The sequence below is a fragment of the Monopterus albus genome, unplaced genomic scaffold, assembly GCF_001952655.1.
Source record: "Monopterus albus unplaced genomic scaffold, M_albus_1.0 scaffold199.1, whole genome shotgun sequence".
Classification (NCBI taxonomy): Eukaryota; Metazoa; Chordata; class Actinopteri; order Synbranchiformes; family Synbranchidae; genus Monopterus; species Monopterus albus.
Genome location: NW_018128079.1, coordinates 628,760 through 646,696, shown reverse-complemented (window position 1 = coordinate 646,696; position 17,937 = coordinate 628,760). Strand labels below are relative to the sequence as shown.

Genomic DNA, 17,937 nt, shown 5'->3' with positions numbered 1-17,937 from the left:
TGTATTGTTTTTACTAATTGTGAATAACGAATAAGCATCATTTAAAATGGAATACAATCAATGCATGAAACATGAAAAACAAACATTTCTAAGATGTGTGAGTAAAACAAAACATTTTTATGGTGAACATTATTTACAAAGTGTCTATTAAATTTATTTATTTATTATATTCACTTAGGCTAATGGCATGGCTTGGAATAGTGGTATCATCTTGTTAGTAAGAGATCTTTTGCTTCAAATGCTACATATTTGCGCTGATCCTGTAGGTTTGTTGGGTTGGAGGAGAGTTGAATAATTAATATTAAACAATGAATAATTCACATTTATTATTAATACATATGCTGAAGAATTCTTTATGCCACTCCAGTCTAACCTAGACTTTTCCCTTTCCTCCCCATCACCTTTTTTCTCACAGTCTATTTGTGAAACACTGTTGTTTTAAGCTTTAATATACAGTGTGGATCTAGACCTTCAGGGTATCAAAATGATTTTATTCCTCTGTTCTTTCCTGCTCTTCCTCCTGTGTCTCCTTCCTCCAGAACATTTACACTTCCTTTTCCTCCACAGCTTTATCTTCATATGCTGCTCTGTCCTGCCTGCTGTCTCTTAATTAGCTGTAAAGCTACTATTTACTACTTTGTGTACGTGAATGTGTAAAACCATAGCTGCTGTATATGCGTGTCTATATGTATTTGTGACCTTGTGTCCTTGTTTTTGTTACTGTGAGAATCACTTGATAGTGTTGCCTTAGCTGTATTTTCTTAGCTAAACAGGAGCTTGCTGAAAACATTTGCCTCAAGTTTTACTATTTTATGTACTCTGAACTTCTAACTTGTATTTCAAGTGGCAGTTTAGCTTTACTTTGCTGTTAAGTGAACATCACCATTCCCTTGACAAAAGGCCAGTGGGAGTGTTCCATAGCCTTTTGGATTATTGCACAAAATAAGCTCTGTGACAAACATAGGTTTATGACACTTACACATTTTGTTCAGCAACATAATCTTCACAACTGACGCTCACTTTTATGATTTTTGAAGCCCAAATCCAATCAGCAGACGCACAAAGCGTCACCACTCCAGCTTCCAGCTTGTAATATGATTTATAGTGCTTATGTCTTCTACAAAATCCTTTCCTCTTAGTGTGACCTGATCTAGCTAGTGATCATGGCTATGCCAGTACGAATAGTTTGCAAGTGCGTGAGTTTAACAATAACAAGGTTGTAAAGGCGGACTAGTGAGTAGATGAGTCTCCGTGTGATGATGTAAAATCCCAGACAGCCTCTGTAGTCTCATGTAGCCACTTGTTAGCAGCCTCCTTTTTTAAGACATGTAAAAGCATAAAAAAATCACCAGTGGTGTATTTACTGATACTATATTTTATTCCATAGAAAAAAAAGTGACATTTTTTGGCCTTTGTCCAAAGACCTTTAAACCATTGGCTTCAGGGCGAGGGAACCAGAACTGCAAAAATGCTCTCACAGTGCTGGGTGTTTGGACTCGTTACAACACGACTCTTGATCTACAGTGTAGATAGAAACAAAGAAAACATCACTGATGAGTAGGGGTTTTCATATCTTGGTAGAGTGCTCTACACATCAGTGGTTCTGTAAAAAGTTGAGCATCATATGGTGTTGTCAGTTGTTAGTGCACGTTTACACTGTTAAACAATAGGGTGTTCCTACTTTTCCCACTTCAGCATGAGTCTGTTTGACACTAGGCCTATCTGTGATAGAGCCTCTGATGTTAGTTTTCAATTGCTTTTGCTTCCCCCTGAGTCTTTTTTCTTTGTATTTTCATTATTACTTTATATCTGACATTCTTCTTTCTCCCCTCTGCACTTTGCAATCACATCTCTCTGCTATTTATTGTGCAGTACAGTGTGTAGCCTACATGTATGTTTGGGGAAAATGAAAATCCCTAGCTGTGGTATGTTTGGGGAAAATGAAAATCCCTACACATGTACACATTTGAGCCATTTTGAGGAAAGTGTGTGCAAAATTTTGTACTTCTTTTTTTTTTGCAGATTAACTTTGAGTGTGTAAAGTTTCAGATTTAGAGATGGAAGTAATGATATTAGATAGCAAAGCTGCTGACTGCCATATGGCTCCTGACACCCGGGGCAGTAAATCTCCTACCATCATCCACTTTGCCAGACATGTGATTGCTTTTTTTCCCCTAGTAAACACTGAAAACTGTAATTCTTAGTACACTTAGACGTGTTAGCCTGTTTTTGAGGTGGAAAAACGGTGAACAGTGTAAAAAATTTACAGTATACAATCCATGAATGTTTAACTTTTTTGTGTTGTTTTCAGCACCAGTGAGAGAAACTCTCCAAACCTGCAACAGCAACAGCTTCTTGATACCTTGTTTTCAAATGTTTATAAATGTTTTCAAGCACTTAACTCCAAGTCAGCACATCCATGGATTTACTCCTGCAGATTGTTGACTGCCTTCAGCTCCACTGCACCAGCACAGCCGTGCATATATAAATAGATAACTAATTGCAAATCAGTAATTAGGCAAAGCATCAAGCTGACATTAAGCCAAGTCTCAAACCTGTAACAGCTCCCAGTAAGGAGCGTCAAGTTACATAAAAATCTGTTTCGCCAGTGATTCTTCATGATGCATTTCTTCATATGCTACTAGTCAAATAGGGAAATGAATCAGTGTTAGTTTCCATTAAAGTGATTTGTGTCTCGTGTGAGTCTCTGGTGAAGGGGCGTAATGTTTTAAAGCTCATTTGATACCTAACAACCTCTTAATATTGAGCTATTTTTAGTGATTCTTGTTAGCCAGGTGGTCTGTTGAACAAAGATGGAGAGCAGGTGAGCTGCAGCTTAATTGTCTTATGTTTGATCGTGGTAATCAAATTGGCAAAGTTGATTACTTGACCAAGGGAAAAGTGAAAAAGAGAGCAGTTAAATGAAAGAAATATTTTCTACAATACTCATCTCACCTAATATGAATAGCATATCACACCATAATTCTCCAAAATGACTGTGAACCTTAGTGCATATAAACACAGTATATTACCATGGGTATTAAACTGTTACAGTGGGGCACCCCAGAGGCCCCCTCCTTTTAATTAATGCAGGACAAACCAAATTCTGTGTGTGTGTGATATGGACCAAAAATCATATCCCAGTATTTTTAGGCTGAATGGTGATACATGATATACACTCACTGGCCACTTTATTAGGTACACCCTGTACAATTGTATGCAATTCAGCGCAAACACATCCACCTTAGCATCTGTGTTTATGAAGCTCAAAATGTTTGTTTTTGGTGAAATTGCCATAAATGTATAAATTCAATTAGATGTTTATTGTTGTGGTGTTGTACCGGACTACTTCATATTAGAGATGTGTGTTTTTCCTCCCCAGCTACATACATGAGAGGGTGAGAATATTAGGAACATTATTAAGAACGGCTAGCCGGGGTCCCATCCAAGCCATGGAAAACAGCCCTCAGACCCAAAGACAAAAATATTATATATAGAGAGGAGTGTCCACATACTTCTGACTACATCATGTAATGGGAGCCTCTGAAAAGTGATATTGTACTGTCTACAGTCAAAGATTTTGCTGCTCAAGTTTCAGCCTGATTGGATGATAATTACATGGGTGATGAATGGTGTCCTTTTGTCCTCTGGGTTTGTACAGGTGTGGCTTTCACTTTATACCAGTCCGTTTCAGACTCTCTCTCTTTTGCTCTGTGTCTCTGCCTGCATCTGTTTCCCACTGCTTGTCTAAATTTTCATCTTAGCCTCCCTGTTAGATATTTGTTGAAAGCTTCATCAAGCACAGCCAGGGTTCAATTACAAGAGCCATCTCCCTCTTCTGCCTCTCTGCCATCCTTCCACACCAGTCATCATGTGTGCACAGTAACAAACAGGCATAAAAGATAAAAAAAAACACAGGCACATAGACATTCTGCTTGTCAGGCCATTGTCACAGCTGTCTCCCAACTACAACATGGCATCTGGAGGAGACACCTGTCACTCACTCTGGCAAACACAAGAGAAGGTAGCAGAGGAGGGAATGGAAGAGGAAAGCAGGGGAGGCAGTGAGGGGAGGAATGGGCCATATCATACTCAAAGGGAACGAGGAGCTCTTAAAACATGAAAGCCGAGGCTAGGGAAGACTGGCTCAGCATGGCCATGTGGGAGGGAAGGACAGCAGAGCAAGTGAGACCTTTAGCTAAAAACGGATGATGGGTATGACAGGGATCTTGTGCAAAGCAAAGCCTGTTATATAGTTAGATGTTTAAAGGTCTGTCTGCTCTGCACCATAACTTCCAATAAACTCCCAACTAATTCTGACCTTCTGTGAGAGGAGTCAGATAATCACATGCAAATTGATTACACATAACACACTTGCACTTGCAGAGAGAGAACATTTAGTCACACTAAAACACGTATTCTCTTGCGCATCAAGGTAAACACACGCAGGCCGCAGGTGCATACAGACACAATCAACCCTAATTAAGCAGCAGTGGCAGGATTTAACCAGAAAAAATAAACAAATTAAAGCAAGAGCAAAACAGGCTGAAAAAGGAGAGAAATAAGCATGAGATCAGAGTGCAGGGGGGAGACAGCTAGCTCAAACATCCAGTATAGCTTCTGCTCCTCTGTTGTTGGTAGTTGATTTAGCTTAGCATAATCCCAAAGATCATTTACCATTGCTCATTCAAATGGTGATAAATCTCTGGCAGAGTTAATGAGAGATTTTAAATGGCCTCAAAGACACAGCTGAAACATCTCTGCAGTATATAAGCCTCCTTTTTCATGCAATATACTCTACTACTTCACCATTACATTCATCTTCGTATTGGAGATAAATCAGGTCGTCAGTGCTGCCGGCTCTGATTTTCTGTGACCTAGGAGTAATCGTCAAAGTTTCTTTTATTTAGTGTAAAAACCCACTTCTTTGACCCCAAACAAAGCTTACAAAGAAATCACTGGCTGAATGGGCAGAGTAGCAGTAACAGCTGTTTCTGTAAACAAACATGATAGTAGATTCCTGCCTTGATCCTTGATTCTATCTGTTTGCAGAGCAGTGTAAGAACAAAACTGCTGGAGAGTTTACACATTAAAATTTATCAAAATACTGTTTTAAATGTATTACTTTGATTTTTTTTTGTGTTGTATCCATGTTTTCTTCCATGTACAATTTGGGACAAGCTTTAGAATTGTTATTGTGTTAATTATTCATGGCATATGTCTGAAGCAAAAATGACAAACAGATTCTATTTGCAGTTTTTTTTTTAAATGAGAATAAGTGTTTAGATTTTGACTGCTGGTCAGAGAGCACAGTTTGAAGACATTGTATTTTCCCACTAGTTTCTGAGATTTTATAGGTCAGGTATATAGGATTTTCAACACCTGGCTTTCAAACTTTGGATGTTGTCCTTGAACACAACATCATTTTGAAAATTGTCCTTGCTTGCAAACCTGCAGTGTCAGATAAATGGCAATGAAGAGCTCACTGGATAACCTGGCAGCTTGTCTCCCCCTACAGTTGCTGAGTGTTATTGAGTTGCACCCAGTTGTTGTAAATACTAGTTGCGCTTTCATCCCTGCTCCTCATAGACAGTGGTACATGTGCATTTGTTTATAAGATGAAGCTATTACTGAACCATGAAAGACGACAAAGTAATATTACAGGATTTATTTTAAATTTATTGTGGCATCAAAGATGAACAGTCATAAAGAATAATGGATTGTTAGTTTTACTGAAATGCTGCTTGTATTTTTGAAGGGTTTGAATGTGGATGTGTATAATGGAATGAAACGTTGTTGGACATGATATAGGCTCTTATTACACATAATTGGGAAGTGCAATTTATTACAAGATGGCTGAGATGGGTTTGTTAGGCTGCACAAAGACTGACAAAACTTTCTGGGCTCAGATTGATTAATTTATTTTGGTGATGGGGGTGGATGACTTTTTACACCTGGAAAAAAAAACGACATTTCTGTGAGGCGGGGTGACATCGACAGTGTTGGAGCCTACGTTAAAGTATTTCATAAATAACATTAACAGAGAAGTACACTCTGTTGTGGTGTTAGCAGATGTCTACAGCTAATGTCAGGGCAGTAGCTATTAGCAGTTAGTAACCCTGACAGGGTTATTTTTAGCTCTTGCCAATGAGTAAAACCCAGTCTGATATTTATTCTTGTCTGGTCTTTTGCTCTCCCCTTTCCGCTTCTTCTTGGCTGTTGCTGGGCTCTGGTGATGCTCTAGTTCTGGGGGTGTGTTGTGTGTGTGTGTGTGTGTGTTGTTTTTAAACACATTTTAGCTGGATAGATCATAGCCATATAAATGTAGGTCTATGGGACAGATGTCTTCTGACTATACGCTGTCCTGAGTACTGCTGCGTGTGTGCTTTAGTCCATGTCCTGTTGCACAGCTTGTTAATCACAGTAGGTGATTGCAGCAAGTTAGTAAGTCCAAGCTTTAGTCCAGACTCCTGAGGATTGGAGGACACATAGTACTCTTAATGTGCAACTGGAACACCGGCATCCTCACCAACAGACTACTGTGCTCTGAACGAGATGTAGCTGCCTTCTAATAGAGTTAGCTTGGTCTCATAAGGAGCACTCACTCATATTAACACTCTAATAAAAATGCAATAAAGGCCCAGGGTTTCGTCTCTGTATGTAAGAATACTGAGCTTGCAGAAGGGTCTGGTGCCATAAAGGAAAATGCAGCTATCATGTGAGGTGGGAGGGACGCTCACCCAAAGTTACATAGTGCAGTAACAGATGATCTGGGCACACAGTGGCAACAGGAGAGCTGCCATTCACCTTATTAGACATTGGTCTGCCATCAAAATGATTTTGAGGTTGTTATTTTAATGTGAAAAAGTTATGTATTGTGACTTTAAGCAAGCTGATGTTCATACAGAAGCATGAACATCATTGGTTGCCATCAGGATGGAGTTCGAAACCTTACGATATGGTTTAGTATAGAAAACAGCCATTGTTAAAACACTGAAGTCTTATAAAGTTTGTGTTATAATAAGAAACTGCTAACTCTTTAGCATCAGTATCTTCAGCACAGCTGTGTTCTCCACCTTTCTCCAGCAGGGAATTAACGTGCTTAAAGTTGAGAGAAAAATCAATGTTCATTATCATGAGGCACTTTCAGTGGAACTTCATCTGTTTAACAAATCTGAGATGACCTGCTTGAAAGCTATCTTCCAAGGTATTTCTAGGTATTTTTGTAATTAGCGTGGGGCCTGTGTGGTCTATTTTCCACTGCCTGATACTCTCAGTGGTCTGACTCTCTGCTGCACCCCCCTCGGCCCCTGGACCAACATCTTGACATCTGTTGAGCACACAACATACTGGCCCATTAAATTATACACCCACTCAACTCGGATCAGGGTGAGCGCATACCTGTCTGTGTGTGTGGAGGAAGGAGACAGAGAGGCAGAGACACTGTGTGTGTGTGTGTGTGTGTCAGAGAGGGAGAAAAATGCAAAAATAACCTCTAGCCTCTTTGCATGCAGTAATTGGGTCATTTGAAAGGCTAAGCTTATCTCAACACTAATCAAGCTCTAATTATACTCAGAAAAACTTTGCCCGCCTCTCCCTCCTATATACACACATCCACTGACTCTCCACATGCATAATCAAGTGATGCAGGTCACAGTTTTCCCTATTTAACTCCTACCTATTAGTGGCAGAAGGATGTGTACATGCATACTGTACTGCCGCCGCTGCTCTCCTTCTCGTCCTGCCTCACTGAAACTATGACGATAACACAGACAGACAGGGTGACGTGTCAGTGGGAAATAGTCCATGTTTAGACCTTGATAAGGAGGTGTTGAACCTTCTCCTCAGGCATCAAAAACTAATTCATTCAGGCACGCAAGGACATAGGAAGCTCCTTAATCAACACAGATACATAATGTTCACTGTAAACGTATTATAGATTTAAGAATGGCAATTTGCAGCACAAAGGTTTATTTTGGAATTAAGAGATACTCAGATGCACAGCCATTTGCATTATCTCACCTTTTTTCTTTTCACAGTATATTACCAGAAGTATTACGAGTATCTGAGCTGCAACAATTGCTCACCAGTTACCGTAAACGGGGCTCTCTGTTTGAGTCCTCTCAAACCCAAAAGCATAATGTTTAGGTTCATGGGAATGTAAAATCTAGGTGAAAATTCTGCAGGTATTCTGTTAAAAAAAAAGTGACTAAAAACGAGCAACAGTGGAAATGTACTCTTCAGAACAATAACACACAAACAAGCATGCATGCCGTCACTAATACATAGATGTACTGTATATGCCCAGTGCAGCAAATAGACATCAATCACAGGAAGCTCACAGCTGATTGACCCTGATCTGTCTGAAGACATCTGCTGAGATGGTCTGTATGAATGTGTGTGCGTGTGTGTTTCTGTATGTTTGCGTCAACACACTCCGCAGTAGTTGTTGCTGAGCGCTGGCTGCCCCCCTGTGTCTTGCCATCACTGGATCTGGAATGTTTTTTTGGCAGATATCCTCAGTGGACAGTGGCAAGAAATGAGCCTGTCCAAAAAGCCAATGAGAGGAAGAAGAAAAAGTGCAAGCTGGGGGCGAGCTGGTCCTTCTCTTCATTTGTCCAGTTCCCCCAGCACAAGGAAAATCTCTCTTCCTGTTCTTGTGACTAAATCATTCCCTTTTCTGTACACTGCAGGTATGAATCACCCTTTGTCACCCTCCTCCGCTCTCCTCCCTGTTGTTTGTTTAGCTTCCCATCTGTCTCTATTACAAAGACTGTTAAAAGTACATCAGGACTTATTATTGCATAAATCTTTCATAGCAGTGACTGTCTGTGTTCTTGCACCTTGTTTCCACAGTATTTGCTTCTGAGGCTCTCAGAGCGAGAAATTTCAGTCATGCTTGTAAATCAGAGGCGCGCAGATTGAAGGAAAACAAAAGAGGAAGGAGGCAGAAGGCGAATGGGTGAAATGAAGGGTTACATGTCCAAATATTCAAAATGACAAGCGCAAAGAGCGAATTCAGTGCAGCGACATGTCCGAGGGATCATCTGTCACCAGGCTGTTTTATCACATAACATGTTGTAACTGCAAACTCGCCTTTGACTGAGCCAGTCACAGGGGGTGGGGTGGGGGCTGGCATCAGTTCTTTCCATAAACGGGCTCCCCGTGGAGAATGATTTTAAGCACTATAGAACTGTCACCACTTGATGCAGTCGGTTTCGTTCCAAAATGAGTTATCCAGCAGCTGACAAATGCGAGACCTACAGTAACACAATGATTAATGACTTGAGAGCACAACTACATATACAGTATACTGTGCTGGAATGAAATTGCTGGATCAAGCCCCTCCATCTAAATCCAGGTTGTCAAACTGAACTGTTTCTAATAGCTTTCAACTGGCAGCAGTTCAGCTGTTTTCACAACACCATTAGCATGAGATTAGTGTAGCAAAGTGCTACACTTCCCCTTCAGCCTGAATTTTCTTGTTGACATTTTTCACACCATGTCACTGGAGGAAAATACATCCAGGTGGAATGACAGAGAAATGGCACAGAGGAGACATCAGTCAGGAAATATGAGGCCGGTGGAAGGAAGGGAAAGGATGTATGAGGTGAGAACAGAAGGAGGTGTCAGCTTTTCTCCATCAGCTAAAGAGAGATTGATGAAGCAGCATGGAAGGAAGAGCATGTCGGTGGAACTCCGTCGACCAGTCATCGGATCTGGCTACTCTGAAGGTTACTGGTTAAACAACGCCATCAGTCATGATGTTTGGCTTCTGTGAAAGTTAGACTCATCTGGAAATGTTTCATCTTCTTCTGTTTTCTATTTTGTTATAATGGCCCCTTTGTTTTCCTCTGTGGTTCCTGTGAGTTTGTGTTCTCTCTTTTTCTCACCTGTCACTTCATTTTGATCATGAATCTTTTTTGCTGTCCCAGTTTGGAGGTCCTGTTTTATTTTTAATGAGATAAGAATATAGAAGTTGTAAAATACTCACCGCCTGTAGGATTGAAACGTGACTCTGTAAAGTTTGTAGCCTGCTCCTCTCTGTAAGACCTGCCACAGATTTACCGAAGTTACACTGGATTTCAGTGGTGACTCAGCAAGAAAACAATTTGAACCAAACTGTAGATGCTCACTGTAAATCATAACATATCCTATTTGGACCTAGGAAGAGGCAATACACAACTTAAATTTTTGCTGTATTTTTGTTGTGAACAAACTATAAATGTAAACATCATAGTAAGAAAATAATACATTTTATGTAGCCTGGCCAAAGGAAGATTTCCATCCAGATGATAGGATATGGTGGGAAACTGTCCATCCATCCATTATCTGTACCGCTTATTCCTGTACTGCCTGTTAAAAGTGCCAAAAATGTTAGCATTTGATAGCTACAAGCTAGGCACCTCATCACTAAGGAAAGAGCTGCAGTAGCCTAGGTGCTGCATCAGTCTACAGATAGGCTACTTTTCCAAGAACACAACTCTCGAGCACTTTAAAATGAGTGGCCGCGTAGCTTAAAGCCTGTTTTAATTACAGGTATGGGTCGGGTCACGGCTCTTACATTAACGGGATGGGTCATGTTTGGATTTTATTTAGAGACAACTGTGGGCTAATGGGTGGGGGTCTAATACGCAGCTTTGCGAGTGCAGGCTTGCAAAATCAGACCTGTGCAGGACTGCCTGAGACAGCCCTTTAAAGGTGTATCATAAACTGAGGACTGGCCAGAATGTCCTCACTCCCATAGTATAAAAGTGAATTTGGTCCTGATGGTGTATAGCCATATGAGTACATACATATGCATGGACACAGGCTCTTCAACATGAGTAGTGATTCAGGATTTCAGACATTTTAATTGAGGCATTGTGACGCCACTGTCTCCTGCACCTGCAGCGAGTCATGGGGAGAGAAGCGTACCTCCAGTGCATTGTGTCCCTGATCTGTTCCAGCAGAGGAGCAACAGCGCCCATCACAACTCCAGAAATGGTTTGATTTTCTTTCTCAAGGCCACACACAGAAACATAAAAACATCCATTCATAGGCACACATGAACACACCCATACTAATATACACACATCAGTACGCTGCAGTGTAACCCCCGCAGACACACACACAACACTACATCCATGGTTATATGCTCAGAAGCCCGCACTGCTCCCACAAACTTGTCCTACTTGCATGCTTTCATAAACACATCATCCCACACACACACACACATATATTGTACATCACACTTAAACCTCTCTCACACACATACAGATGCACACACTGGTTGGAAATGAATTATGAATTCATAACTCTGGCTACAGCATATCCTCCTTCTCAACTCGGTACAGTATGTCCATCCACTGCATCCAGCTTCTCCTTGGCTACATAATCCTTTCAATTTCTCACTCATTTTGAGCCATCTTCCTCTGACCGCTCCCTTCACTCTGTCTCCAGTGCTTCTCCTTCTCTTCCTCCTCCTCTTCGTCCTCCATCTCCTCCTCCTCTACTCCTCTGACTGGGTTGACCTGTGCAGTGTGACTCTGAATTCTGATGCTTCATTTGTGAAGTGGTGCATTTCAGGATTTTTTTAAAAATGGGTGATGTGATGTGTCTGTATGTGCAAGACAGAATTAGTGGAAATTGATAGTGTGTGCGTGTGGATTTGTTTCTCTCTCTGTGTGTGAGATTCTTTAACTTTGTTTTTGAGCCTGATCATATGGAAAACTGCTGCATCTCTTTTTTGTTTAACACCCTTTTTGTGTTGGCAAATGACAAAACACTTGATCACAGCCTAAGTCGGTTGAACCTTCCTTCTGTTCCTCTTTGCTCACCATAATCATCTACATTGCTTCAATACAGCTGAACTCACAATGTGGTCATTCTCATAAACTACTTATTAAGTACAGGCAACCAGTATTTACTGTGCTGCTGCACCAAGGCATCAATGAAATATTCATTTTATGATTGCAAATGAATGACAACAGCTGTGCCATGTAATCAGTTATATTGACATTTAAAATGAGTGATCACGGAAAAGGTTAGAGGAGATAGAAATTTGGCTTTTTAACTTTACTGCCACACAGCTCCTGACTATGCACCATCATCATATTTCAAAGCATCTTCTTCCTATAATGAGGCGCCTAAGTTTTAATATTTAAACTTTATAGAAGCTGTTAGAGGATTAATCAATTATTCTGAAATTGTTCTCACTGTTGATTAATCATGTCAGTCATTTTCTGCCAAATGTTTAGTTTCAGCCGTGATGGTTAGTGCTGCCACCTCACAGCAAGAGGGTTCCGTGTTCGAGCTTGGGCCGACCCGGGGCCTTTCTGTGTGGTGTTTGCATGTTGCCCCTGTGCCTGTGTTGGTTCTCTTCGGGTGCTCTGGCTTCCTCCCAGTCTAAAGACAGGCAGCTTCTCTCCCTCAACTGTGGTTCAGTGGGTAGAGCAGACGTCTCCCAACTGGAGGGTCGGAGGCTCAAATCACGGTGCCTGCAGTCCACGTGTCGAAGTGTCCTTGGGCAAGACCCCGATGGTTAGAGCCATCGGTTGAGTTGGCGCCGCAGATGGCTGCCTCGGTTCTGTACCAGAAACAAATTCCTTGTGTGTAACATACTTGGCCAAATAAAGGTGATTATCCTTATGCAGCTTAAGTTGATTGGTGGATCTAAAGTGTCAGCCCTGTGATAGACTTGTGACCTGTCCAAAGCGTACCCTGCCTCTCAATCAGTTCAGCTGGGATTGGCTCCAGCACCCCCCACAGCCCTCTTCAGGATAAACAGTATAGCTGATAGACGGATGTTTGGTTTCAGTGTTCTTTGTTCCTTTTCCTTGTCATGCATAATAGTAAACTCTGTGATACTTTTAGGTTTTAGTCTGCTGGCAAAACAAGAAATGTAGCTATGTTGCCTCCTGAGAAATTATAATGTGCATTTCTCACTATTTTCAGACATTTTATCAAAAAAAAAAATCTGAGAAAATAATTGGTGAATAAATTGATAATGAAAATGGTTGGTTTCAGTCCAATCGTGGGTAGTGTCCAGCATGGAAAAAGGACATATTTTAAATGGTATTTCAGATTGCTGTGCTGCTGATTTGTGTCGAACACATAATGAAGTACATGTATTTGAGGAGCTTACTGTGTTAAACAAACAACACATTTCTCAGTGTAGAATCCATCCATCTATCCATTATTTATACCATTTATCCTGAAAAGGGTCATGGAAGGGGGACTGGAACAATCTCATCTGACACTGGGCGAGAGGCGAGGTCCATCCTGGGCAGGTCGCCAGTCTATCACAGAGCTGACACTTAAAGACACACACCCACACTCACTCCGCAGTGTAGCATATTTGGAAAAAAAAGAAAAAGTTGATACTGTCCCCCCTGCCCTACTGAGGAGAATGAGTGATAAATTATACTGGGGAATAAATGCTAATGTAGATGTTTGTGTGTATATACTCTGTATGTGTATGAGAAAGAGAGAGATATTAGTCATTTCCCCTCCAACTAGTAGAGGGTTAGTGGGCAGTGTGTGTGCGTCTTTGCATGTGCGCTCATGCATTTTACAAATGCCACTTTCTACTGGCAGCTTATGGCGGTCCTGAAGACAAATACACACAAACACACACATACAAGGTTGTTAATAATTGTTCTCTGCTGCAGGGTTTTGCATGATGATAAAGTGTCTCACTGCACCGAGGTAAACTGTATGCCACCATCTCCCCCACCACATCGTACACACACACACACACACACACACACTGACACAAACCCAAATTTCTCTCTTGCTCTTTATCTGTTTGTCTGTCTCTGCCTCAATTAGAGCCCATATGCTAGAAGGCCCCCAGCTCTCCATGTGCTTCTTTTGAAGTGAAGTAGATTAAAAAAACAAACGTTTGGAAAACCATAAATGAACACTTGCAGGGCTGAGAATAGGAGAACACACACGTACACTTATTAACATGCACTGACACTCTCACAGAGATATATGCGTACAAAAACACTCAGATCGCAGTACAGATGTTAATAAATTCATCAGTGTGCATCTAAAAACAAAAGCGCACACACACATTGTTTGAGTCCATCTGACCTCTGCCTGTTTCACAAATGTACAGTATGATGCTTGTGCCAACAGACAGGTAGAAGTAGAAAAAAACTACGAGTGGCCAACTGAATGTCCTCAGGAAAAAAAATTATTCCCTGCTGACTGTAGAGCAGATTTGGGAAATTGGATTTAGAATTTTGTCTATTTCTTTAATACCACAGAAGTCTCTGCTCAGTGTATTCACCGTACAGGAATTTCTTACCTGTAGTGCTGTGTATTGTCTGTCGCTGTCTGGTTGGCCCTTATAAAACATACACAGCGATTACACTCTGACTTTGCAGAATGCACGTAACAGGATGGACACACTCCGGCACGTAGATGCTGCTGCACAAGCGCATGTGCGTGAACTTCCCCCAACACCTGGTATTTACATCCCATCCCATAGGACCCTGGGATCACCCGCACATCACTCAACAGCTAAGTAATTAACAACAATACTTCTCAGCTGGGAGGGTGAGACAAACCACATACACACAAACATGTACACACATAAGGTAGGAGATAGGCTCCGACAAAAAAAAGATGCATAGACTGAAATAATGCAAAAGCCTGTAGTCAATTTCAACTCATCTTAAAGGATTATTCCACTTCATTATAACTTTAATTCCCATTGGTATCAAGTTGTGATTATCCATGAAGTGCAACCTCCTTTAATTATTGTTGCTATGGCTACTCTTGAAGTCCACATATGCAGTTTAGAATAACCATCCAACATTTGCAGTAAGTTTTCTGTTGTTCTGGGATTGATTTGTACTTTTCAGACCAAAGTACGTTCATCTCTAGGAGACAGAACACATCCCCTTCCTGACTCGTATGATGGTTGTGTTGTCCCATGGTGTTTATACTTGTGTAGTATTGTTTGTACAGATGAATGTGGCACCTTCAGGTGTTTGGACATTGCTCCCAAAAATGAACCAGACTTTTGGAGGTCCACAGTTTTTTTTATAGATCCAGAAAAATTACTTGTGTCATACATAAAGTACATGTCCTAACCAACTTTCCAAAATGAGAGTTGGTTAACATGACATCTGTGGAGTGGTTAAAAAAAGTCAGTTTTAATGACTTCAACCTAAGTGTATGTAAACTACTGACTTCAACTCTAATTAGACAGCTGAATGAAAACTGTCTGACAGAGTAGCAATCTAGAATGAGTGGGTTTGGGAAACTCTGGTGCACATATTGAGACTACAGTACCTCCATAGAACACTGCTGACAGGACCGACGTCTCCTCTCTGACTACATTTACATGGTCACCAGAAAACTGTAGGATACTGGGAGACAAAATGGACTAATCTTCAGAATCCTCCTGGAGTTTACAAGGATGTAAAGTAAAGGTTCAAAATTGGTGGTAATCAGGTTCCCGATAATCACAGAGAAAACCCTGGTTTTAAATATCAGATATACAGTAGTATGTCAATATTCTTTAAAATGTAAAATAATACTAGTCATTTTTATTGTAATTGGAGAACTATTTCCTCACTCATTTTAAGATGTGGTCATTAAGTGTCATATCTCCTTGATCAGTTCAGCTTGTTTTTTTGTTTGTTTGTTTTATGCTATTGGCCAAATATGCACTTGTTTGTAACTTTTGAAAAAGAAGCTTTTGGTGTTGGATCACATTCCAGTACATTAATATAAAAGGTCTAAACAAACAAAAGTAGAGTAGGTGAGATGCAGATATCCTTTATGTCCTTGGCTCATGCAGTGTTAATTTACACCTAAGCAAACCATCTTCCGTTAAACCCACACTGCATATGTCCAGTGCCTGTTCTCCACACTAAGGGCTGTAAAATGTGGATTTTTGCCATAAAGTGAGAAATTTAATTAGGTGAGATTGAACTAGGTTGGTTTTACTATATGTAATCCTGCTTTCTGAGACAATGGAGCATTTACAAATTTGGTAGATTTTAAATTCTTCAGTTTTTTTAAGCTAAATATCTTAGTACTTGTTCTCATCATCTGATATGTGCAGTAAACTGATTTAGTTTTTATTACTACATAGAAGCTTTAGGTTCTTTTTCCTTGCTTAAGTCCATGTTAAGTTTTTGTGTTCTTTTGTTCTGGGCAGCTTTTTTCAACTCTCTAAAATGAAGTCTAATGTATTTGCAATGTGTGTTGTAGTCAAAGCTCAGTGGCTCACCACTGCACTTTAGTGTGTGAGGCAGAGCTGCCCTTATGGAGATCCTAAAATACTGCACAGTGGGTTTTCTGCCTAGAGACAGACACACAAAGATTAAGTAAGAGAATAAAGATTATGAAGGGAGAACAGCACAGCAGAAGGCAGGATGGGCCTGAATGAATAATAGGCAATCCATAATGGATGACAAGTTGACCAAGTTCTTTCTCTTTTCCTCTCTCCTGTTCTCCCTCCCTTTGCTTTTTTGTTTTCTCCTCTTTCCTCTGTGCTCCACTCTCACTGTTGACACCATGTCACTGCTTTGAGGCACATGTTCTCGAAGATGATGGCGACTGCCATCCTCCCCTGAGCCTCTTAGCTGCCTTTGGAAGAGAGCCACTTTGCTTTACGGGCCTCTCAAATCTCCTGGAGACATTCCCTCTTCTCTTCTCCAAAAATTCTGATTAGACAACAAGAGATATAAAAAAAAAAGAGAGAGAGGAATGGGTGGGGTGAGACAGAAGGGAAAAATAACTGGAATAATGAAGCAAACACTCAGATTTTCACAAGAATGTAAGACAGGAAACTGTGTAAATGAGAAGACTCTGGGGTGCAGCTTGTGGCACCTGTTTATGCTCTCTTGCCAAGCAATGTCATTATCCACCTAGAAAAGATGGATAAAGACACAGCGAATCATTCAATTAGCCAGACCTTTAACACAGCTGTAAAAACGTATTTAGTCTTGTCTCCACATTTTTGCAGTGGGTAAACAAGAGGAATAGACACTACAATAATCTGTTAAGTTTGAGTTCTGTTGTGTGTTTACCAAATTTGCTCATTGTCGGTCATAAATGCACGTACCTGTTCTGAGAAAGCTATGCCGCATGACTTGCCATGCTTGGTAGCGAGCAGGACGGTGCAGCTCCATGTTGTTTTGTCTTTAACAGCTGTGTTGGCTGTAAGCTTCTAAGCTGGTTTTCCCATTGTGCCACTCCCAGCATTACACAGACCTCCTACAGTGTTTCTCTGGGAAGTTTATTGTACACATCAAAACACTGAGCTTGACCGTATTATGACAGGGGGAGAGCTGTAAAAATAGCCAGGCAAACATCTACAGCCTCTCTCTGCTTTGTGTGGTGGTATTTGAGACTGACTCCACCTTGTTGTTGAGACAGAAAAGAGGCACGCACAGGCTCTTTTTGCATAGATCAGATTCGTGCTTATTAAGTGAGAGTAAACACAGTGAGGAATGGAAAAGATTTGATATAGGAGATAAGAAAAACACATGTAAAACGAGGGCTTAAAGAAAAAACAGCTAAGAGCTGATTTCTTTTTCCACATTGACTTCTTCCCTCTTGGTGCAGCTGCTGTGCAGGACTCAGCTGGGATCCAAATCACATCACTCTGGGATCTGCTCAGTTTTTCCATCACTTCATCTTAGACCACACCATCTGAGCACACGGTCGCTTTTATTTACAAAGGAAAACAAAAATTAGAACCTCGTTTTGCCATTTCGGTTTAGTTTGATCTATGCTCATCATCTTTCAGATGTAAAACACATGAACTCTCTCTCTCTCTCTCTCCCTCTCAGTACAACAAATGCCTGCAAGGATGTCAGCTGAAATATTTAACACAGCTCTCTCTGAATCCACACTCAGCATACAAGCAGCAGCATCAACTGCACTCCTGACAATGTTGATGCCATCTCTGCTGTAGTGAGCACACTG

At 40.8% G+C, this 17,937-nt stretch overlaps 1 protein-coding gene across 1 annotated transcript in view; it reads right to left on the bottom strand.

Annotated features, from left to right (window-relative positions):
• The window catches only part of rtn4rl1a (reticulon 4 receptor-like 1a), a 72,713-nt gene that overhangs the window by 5,813 nt on the left and 48,963 nt on the right, over positions 1-17,937 (bottom strand). The window contains exon 2 of the mRNA XM_020618041.1: positions 7,679-7,755. Within this exon, the coding sequence (XP_020473697.1) occupies positions 7,679-7,709 (31 nt within the window). The 5' untranslated portion in view covers positions 7,710-7,755. The remainder of the gene's footprint in view (positions 1-7,678; positions 7,756-17,937) is intronic.